This window comes from Nerophis ophidion, linkage group LG26 (assembly GCF_033978795.1).
Source record: "Nerophis ophidion isolate RoL-2023_Sa linkage group LG26, RoL_Noph_v1.0, whole genome shotgun sequence".
NCBI lineage: Eukaryota > Metazoa > Chordata > Actinopteri > Syngnathiformes > Syngnathidae > Nerophis > Nerophis ophidion.
In genome coordinates, this window is record NC_084636.1 from 36,636,405 (window position 1) to 36,645,837 (window position 9,433).

Sequence of the window (9,433 nt, forward strand, 5' to 3'; positions counted from 1 at the left end):
TATAGATTTTGATGCTTGGCGCCATCTTAGAAGTATATCTTGTAATTGCATACTAGTGTTAGCATGCAAATAGTTCATGCTATCTTTTTAGCTAATATCATATATATTTCGTATGTTTAATCCTAAAAATTATAGATTTGATTCTTAGTGCCATCTTGGAAGTATGCTAATGTCTCTTTTATTAGCATGCTGATGTTTAATGCTAGCTTTTTAGCTACATTTGTATGCTTTAACGTAAAAATTGTTGATTTTGATGCTTGGCGCCATGCTAATGTTTCTTATTTTAGCATGCTAATATTTTATGTTAGCTTTTTAGCTAATATCATATGTTTTGTATGTTTAACCCTAAAAATTATAGATTTTGATGCTTGGCGCCATCTTATAAGTATGCTAGCCTCTCTTATATTAGCATGCTAATGTTTTATGCTAGCTTTTTAGCAAAATTTGTATGTTTGAACCTAAAAATCATTGATTTAGATACTTGGCAAAGTCTTAAAAGTGGGCCGGCTTCGAGCGACCCCAGGTCCGAGGTCCAGGGCACATATAGCGGCCCCATTCAAATCTTGGGGGGAGTTTTCTGGTTGTTATTTGTACGCGTACCCCTAGCCCGGCTGCGTGCACATGCTAGCTTTACAGTCATAAGAAGTTGTCCGAAGGAGTGGAAAGACGCTGCTGACGGTTGAGGCGCGCACCGTGACTCACCCTCGGCGCCACCGCCAGTCAAACTGGATCCTAACTCTGCTGAGTGGGCAGAAATGTTTACTAGCCCGGGCCGTGAATCACGGGCTCGTTATTGCGATTAATGACAGCGCCTCGTCAGCGTGACTCACCTTTCCGACCGGGCGGCCAGCGTGACCCCTCGCCGTCTCGCCTACTGCTCAGCGCGGGTGAAAGGACGGCGGTCACGTAAGGAGCGCGGCGGCTGCAAGGTGACTGTTAGCAGGTTAATTAGGCGCTAATGAAAGCGCTACCTCAGGTTACCGCGGGCGTTAGCGCCAACGCGCTCTCACGCCAGCCGGGCGTTAGATCTAATCTCGCCGTTATAACGGAGACGCACCGCCGGCGCCATTATTGCCACCAGACTTCACTCGCTGGCGGACGGAGAACGGCGAGCGGATTCTCCACGCCGGCTGTCCACTCTCGTTAGCGCGATGAAGCCTGGGCAGGTTCTGCAGAGCCGGGATATTTGTGGCGCCGCGCTCATCAGCAGGACTCAGGGGGCGCAGGGTCACCGGAACCTACGCTCCAGCGTAATAAAGTACTATCTAATCTAATCTAATCTAAGGTACTTGGATCCCCCGATTTATCAGACGTCTGGACTGCACACAACACATAAAAGACAACATTTCTTTCTTACTTGCCTTTTCTTTGACACACTGGCATCATAAGGAGGTGGCCCCCGCTGCTCGTTGAGAAGAGCGACGCACGCTTTTTAAATTAGCTTTTGAAAATACCTTTTGAAAGTCCCAGATGAAGCAAAGAAAAAGTTGCTAACTTTGTCATTTAAAAAAACAACAACAAAAAAACACTGTTATGTAAAAATATGTACGGAATCCGGTAATTTTTTGGCACCGCTCCATTCCCGGTGCCGTGTCGCGGTGCCAATTTCCAATGCCAACCAAGAGAGTTACACATACACGCTCCAACGTAAGTCAAGCAAGACTCCACGTTTACAAAAATGTGCTAGCTTGACGCTAATATACATTGGCTATGCTATTGACATGCTACTGATTAGCATTAGCAATTTTACATGGCAATTTCAACACCTCCAAATGTGTTAGTGAAAACTACAACTAAGATGCACGTTACTATCAAACAGCTGGTGCTTAATAAGCACAACACTTACAGTACTAACACTTTCTGGGGAGCAACAAACTCCAAAAACACCATTATCTATACACTGATGTATTATCACTTTGTAGGGTGCAACAAACCCCCAAAACACTATTATCCATACACTACAGTATTAACACTTTGTTGGGCGAAACAAAACCCCCAAAACACCATTGTCTATACACTAGTGTTAACACTTTGTAGGGCACAACAAATCCCCAAAAAATCACCATTATCAATACACTACAGTATTAAAAATGTGTACAGCGCAACAAAACCCAAAAAACCTAATTATATATACACTACAGTATTAACACTTTTTACGGCGCAACAAAACCCCCAAAACACCATTATCTATACACTTAAGTATTAACACTTTGTAGGGCGCAACAAAACCCCAGAAAACACCATTATCTATACACTTAAGTATTAATACTTTGTAAGACGTAAAAAAAAACAAAAACAAAAAAACATTATCTTTACATTACAGTATTAACACTTTGTAGGATGCAACAAAGACCAAAAAACACCATTATACATACACCAAAGTATCAAAACTTTATGGGGCGCTACAAAAACCAAAGAACACCATTATCTATACACTACAGTATTAACACTTTGTGGGGCGCAACGAAACCCCAAAAACACCATTATTTATACACTACAGTATTAACACATTGTGGGGCGCAACAAACCCCAAAAGAACACCATTATTTATACACTACTGTATTTACACTTTGTAGGGAGCAACGAAACGCCCCCCCCCCCCCAAAAAAAAAAATAAAACATTGTCCACACACTACAGTATTCACACATTGTAGGGCACAACAAAACCCACACATTACAATGATCTATACACTACAGTATTAACACTTTGTAGGGCACAACAAAACCCACACATTACAATGATCTATACACTACAGTATTAACACTTTGTAGGGCACAACAAAACCCACACATTCCAATGATCTATACACTACAGTATTAACACATTGTAGGGCACAACAAAACCCACACATTACAATGATCTATACACTACAGTATTAACACTTTGTAGGGCACAACAAAACCCACACATTACAATGATCTATACACTACAGTATTAACACTTTGTAGGGCACAACAAAACCCACACATTCCAATGATCTATACACTACAGTATTAACACTTTGTAGGGCACAACAAAACCCACACATTCCAATGATCTATACACTACAGTATTAACACTTTGTAGGGCACAACAAAACCCACACATTCCAATGATCTATACACTACAGTATTAACACTTTGTAGGGCACAACAAAACCCACACATTCCAATGATCTATACACTACAGTATTAACACTTTGTAGGGCACAACAAAACCCACACATTCCAATGATCTATACACTACAGTATTAACACTTTGTAGGGCACAACAAAACCCACACATTCCAATGATCTATACACTACAGTATTCACACATTGTAGGGCACAACAAAACCCACACATTACAATGATCTATACACTACAGTATTAACACTTTGTAGGGCGCTACAAAACCCCCCAAAAAGATCATTATCTTTACACGGCAGTATTTACATTTTGTAGGGCGCAACAAAACCCAAAAACCACCATTCTTATATGGTACATTTTTTGCCAGTGACCTCATCCCGCCAGTCCAAAAAAACCTCTTCGACGTAAGTCCACTTTTCCATAAATGTGCTAGCTTGATGCTAATATACATTGGCTTTCCTATTGACATGCTACTGATTAGCATTAACGATTTTACACGGCGATTTAAACACCTTCAAATGTGCAAATGAAAACTACAACTAAGACGCAAATCACAATCAAAAAGCTGGGGCGTGATAAGCACAATACGTGCAGTATTTACACTTTGTAGGGCGCAACAAAACCCCCAAAACACCATTATCCATACACTACAGTGTTAACACTTTGCAGGGCACAATAAACTCAAAAACACCCTTGTATATACACTACAGTGTTAACACTTTGTAGGGCACAACAAACTCAAAAACCCCCTTGTATATACACTACAGTGTTAACACTTTGTAGGGCGCAACAAAAGACTGATCAGCAGTTATCATGATCAGATCGTTTGTAAATGTTGCAATAAAAAAGTAAAAAAAAAAAAAAACATTTATCAACACACAAAAGTGCCGAAAATTGATACCATTGAGTACCGTTATTGATGCCCAGCTATGAATTGGTACCGTATCGGTTCCAATGTGAACGATACCGGTCATAAAACAACTAAAACCTTAAACCGAGGAGTCTGTCTTTCTTCATCTATTTAGCTTGTTTATCCTCATTTACCAAGAATTCTGGACTATAAGAGGCGACCTTTTTCCTACACTTTGAACCCTGCAGCCTATAAAACGGTGCTGCTGATTTAGGAATTTTTTTGTTGTTGAAGGCAATCATGCAAATAGGTTTTAAAAAAACAAAACGGGCAGAGACACTGAAAAGGTGTGTTATTGTTTGTGCTATGGCGCCACCTTTTGGGGCCAGTTCGCTCACTGCAGGTGCTGCCGTGTCCTTCCACTTAGTGCTTTCAACCGCAAGTACAAGTGTCTTTCCATAGCGGTTCTACTCGTGTGGATTCTTCATTCATAACTTCAAACAAATATATATATATATATATATATATATATATATATATATATATATATATATATACATATATATATATATATATATATATATATATACATGTATATATATATATATATATATATATATATATATATATGGATGTATATATATATATATATATATATATATATATGTGCTGTCATCATTCTTGTTTAGCTCCCAAGATGACAAAGTGGGATGACCTTGGACTTGACGGGACGAAGGTCAGATGCTGACTCCTCACTTTTGTGTTTCTATTAAGCCGGCGGCCGGGGGTCAAAGGTCAGGGCCGGCTCAGGTGACCACGTGACCCCGCCCCTAATTGACTCACAAATGTGTCGGCCCGTGAAGTCGATAGGACGCAAGCCTGGACTTGACCCGCCATCACCGCCATCCGCACGCCGCCCTCGCCATCATCCCGCCTCCCCAGGGGGCGTCGCCCGCTGTCGCCCTGCACACTGTGGAGGACAACACTCTCATCCTCTCATCCTCTCATCCTCTCATCCTCCGCTTTCACCTGAGGATAATTGGCTGCTGACTCATCATGGGACTGTTCTCTTGCAGGAGGAGGAGGAGGAGAAGAAAGAGAAGAAGGAGAAGAAGAAGGAGGAGGAGGAGAAGAAAGAGAAGAAGGAGAAGAAGAAGGAGGAGGAGGAGAAGAAGAGTAAGCAGGAGAAGAGGAAGGACAAGAAGAAGAGGAAGGAAAAGAAAGACCAGAAGAAGAGGAAGGAGAAAATGGAGAAGAAGAGGAAGAAGAGGGAGAGGAAGAAGAAAAATAAGGGGAAGAAGAAAAGAAAAGGGGAAGGAGAAGAAGAAGATGAAGAAGGAGAATATGAAGGGGAAGAAGAAAAGAAAAGGGGAAGGAGAAGAAGAAGATGAAGAAGGAGAATATGAAGGAGAGGAAGGAGAAGATGAGGAAGAAGAGGAAGAAAAAGAAGAGGAAGAAGAAAAAGAAGAAAGAGAAAAAGAAGAAGAATGAGAAGTAGAAGTAGAAAGACAAGGAGAAGAGGAAGGAGAAGATGGGGAAGAAGAAGAAGAAGGAGACAAGGAAGCAGAAGAAGGAAAAGAAGAAGGAGGAGGAGAAGAAGAGGAAGGAAAAGAAAGAATAGAAGAAGAGGAAGGAGAAGATGGAGAAGAAGAGAAAGAAGAGGGAGAGGAAGAAGAAAAATAAGGGGAAGAATAAAAGAAGAAGGGGAAGGAGAAGGAGAAGAAGAAGAAGAAGAAGGAGAATATGAAGGGGAGGAAGAAAAGGAAGGAGAACAAGAATAAGAAGGAAAAGAAGAAGGATAAGAAGAAGAGGAAGGAGAAGATGAGGAAGAAGAGGAAGAAGATGAAGAGGAAGAAGAATAAGAGGAAGGAGAAAAAGAATAAAGAGAAAAAGAAGAAGAATGAGAAGTAGAAGTAGAAAGACAAGGAGAAGAGGAAGGAGAAGATGGGGAAGAAGAAGAAGGAGACAAGGAAGCAGAAGAAGAAAAAGAAGAAGGAGGAGGAGAAGAAGAGGAAGGAAAAGAAAGACAAGAAGAAGAGGAAGGAGAAGATGGAGAAGAAGAGGAAGAAGAGGGAGAGGAAGAAGAAAAATAAGGGGAAGAAGAAAAGAAGAAGGGAAAGGAGAAGAAGAAGAAGAAGGACAATATGAAGGAGAGGAAGAAAAGGAAGGAGAACAAGAATAAGAAGGAAAAGAAGAAGGATAAGAAGAAGAGGAAGGAGAAGATGAGGAAGAAGAGGAAGAAGATGAAGAGGAAGAAGAAGAATAAGAGGAAGGAGAAAAAGAATAAAGAGAAAAAGAAGAAGAATGAGAAGTAGAAGTAGAAAGACAAGGAGAAGAGGAAGGAGAAGATGGAGAAGAAGAAGAAGAAGGAGACGAGGAAGCCGAAGAAGGAAAAGAAGAAGAAGAAGAAGAAGAGAAAGGAGAAGGAGAAGAAGAAGGACAAGAATAGGAAGGAGAAGATGAAAAGGAATAGGAAGAAGAAGAATAAGGGGAAGGAGAAGGAGAAGAAAAAGAATAAGAGGAAGGAGACTAGGAAGAAGAAGAAGAAAGAGAAGAAGAATGACAGGCTGACTAATGTGATGTCACACTAACAGGTGAGAAAATCATCCTAGCATTGATTACACCTTCATTCATTCATCCATCCATTCACACCTTCACCTGATCATTGATTGACAGCAGCTACAATACTTACTCTTATCTTCTTTATTCTCAAACTATTCGACATCATCTGTATTCTATACCATCTTTATTCTTCATCAAGTTTATTCTACATCATCTTATTCTACATCATCTTTATTCAACATCATATTTATTCTACATCATCTTTATTCTACATCATCTTATTCTACATCATCTTTATTCAACATCATATTTATTCTACATCATCTTTATTCTACATCATCTTTATTCAACATCATATTTATTCTACATCACGTTTATTCTACATCATTTTTATTCTACATCATCTTTATTCTACATCAAATATATTCTACATCATATTTATTCTACATCAGGTCTATTCTACATCACGTTTATTCTACATTATCTTTATTCTACATCATGTTTAGTCTACATCACATGTATTCTACCTTATATTTATTCTACATTAAGTTTATTTTACATCATCTTATTCTACATCATGTTTATTCTACATCATCTGTATTTTACATCACATTTATTTTACATCTTGTTTATTCTACATCATCTTTATTCTACATCACGTTTATTCTAAATCACGTTCATTCTACATCATGTTTATTCTACATCATCTTTATTCAACATCAAGTTTATTCTATATCTTGTTTATTCTACATCATCTTTATTCTACATGTTTTTTCTACATCATGTTTATTTTACTTCTTGTTTATTCTACATCATGTTTATTATACATCATGTTTATTCTATATCTTGTTTATTCTACATCATCTTTATTCTACATTTTTTTTCTGTATAATGTTTATTTTACTTCTTGTTTATTCTACATCATGTTTATTATACATTATGTTTATTCTATATCTTGTTAATTCTACATCAAGTTTATTCTACATCATGTTTATTTTACATTATTTTTATTCTATATCACGTATACTCTACTTCATATGTATTCTACATCAGGTATATTCTACATCTGGTTTATTCTACATCATCTTTGTTCTACATCATCTGCATTCTACATCATGTTTATTCTACATCATGTTTATTTTACATCATGTTTATTCTACATCATGTTTATTCTACATCTTGTTTATTCCAAATCATTTTATTCTAAATCATTTTTATTTTACATCTTGTTTATTCTACATCATGTTTATTTTACATTATTTTTATTCTATATCACGTATACTCTACTTCATATTTATTCTACATCAGGTATATTCTACATCTGGTTTATTCTACATCTTTGTTCTACATCATCTGCATTCTACATCATGTTTATTCTACATCATATTTATTTTACATCATGTTTATTCTACATCATGTTTATTCTACATCTTGTTTATTCCAAATCATTTTATTCTAAATCATTTTTATTTTACATCTTGTTTATTCTACATCACGTTTATTCTACATCATCTTTATTGTACATCACGTTTATTCTAAATCACGTTCATTCTATATCATGTTTATTCTACATCATCTTTATTCAACATCAAGTTTATTCTATATCTTGTTTATTCTACATCACGTTTATTCTACATCATCTTTATTCTACATGTTTTTTTCTACATCATGTTTATTTTACTTCTTGTTTATTTTACATCATGTTAATTCTATATCTTGTTTATTCTACATCACGTTTATTCTACATCATCTTTTTTCTACATTTCTTTTCCGACATAATGTTTATTTTACTTCTTGTTTATTCTACATCATGTTTATTCTACATCATGTTTATTCTATATCTTGTTAATTCTACATCAAGTTTTTTCTGCATCATGTTTATTTTACATTATCTTAATTCTACATCCCGTATATTCTACTTCATATTTATTCTACATCAGGTATATTCTACATCACGTTTATTCTACATCATCTTTGTTCTACATCATCTGTATTCTATATCATCTTTATTCTACATCATGTTTATTTTACATCAAGTTTATTCTATATCATGTTTATTTTACATTATCTTAATTCTACATCACGTTTATTCTACATCATCTTTGTTCTACATCATCTGTATTCTACATCATCTTTATTCTACATCATCTTTATTTTACATCATGTTTATTCTACATCTTGTTTATTCCAAATCATTTTATTCTAAATCATTTTTATTTTAAATCTTGTTTATTCTACATCACGTTTATTCTACATCATGTTTACTCTACATCATGTTTATTCCACATTTGCCTAAATCTAACTAATTGTCCAGAAAGTACATTGTAATGAGTACACTTATATATTTCACAAACCTGAAACACTTCTATTGATGATTAATTGTGATTAATTAAGAGTTAACTATGGACAAAATGCAACTGATTAAATATTCTTCACCAGAGGTGTCCAGACTTTGTCCTTCAGTTGAACCCGAGAGGTGGCATGAGGTCAACACCTTCAATCCTGATTATTGGTAAACGCCCGTAGGTACCTGAACCCAACATGTTTGCTGCCATCTTGTGGACTTGGTGAGTAAATCACATCAATGACCCTTGAAAGTACTCTGAAGCAACCACACAAACCAAACAACCTTCCTTAGTCATGGTGCAAAAAAAAAAAAAAATATATATATATATATATATATAACTAACTAACACAAATGTCAACACACATGCTCACGGAACATTGTGGATGTCATGAAAAATGTCCAAACACTATAAAACATTTCTAAATGTCACCTGTTTGAATCCATCTTAATGCATGATGGGAAAAATGTTTGTCACTTTTTATCTGCTTGATGTTTATGATTGATTACAAAACTTTAAGGAGGTTGTCCGGTATTGAACACTGTATAACGGATAATCCCCAGAAACC

At 36.6% G+C, this 9,433-nt stretch overlaps 1 protein-coding gene across 1 annotated transcript in view; it reads left to right on the forward strand.

Moving 5' to 3' along the window:
• LOC133543653 (uncharacterized) overlaps positions 1 to 5,349 on the forward strand; it is a 137,314-nt gene extending 131,965 nt beyond the window's left edge. The window contains exon 2 of the mRNA XM_061888335.1: positions 4,733 to 5,349. Within this exon, the coding sequence (XP_061744319.1) occupies positions 4,804 to 5,349 (546 nt within the window). The 5' untranslated portion in view covers positions 4,733 to 4,803. The remainder of the gene's footprint in view (positions 1 to 4,732) is intronic.
• The last annotated feature ends 4,084 nt before the right edge of the window (positions 5,350 to 9,433 follow it).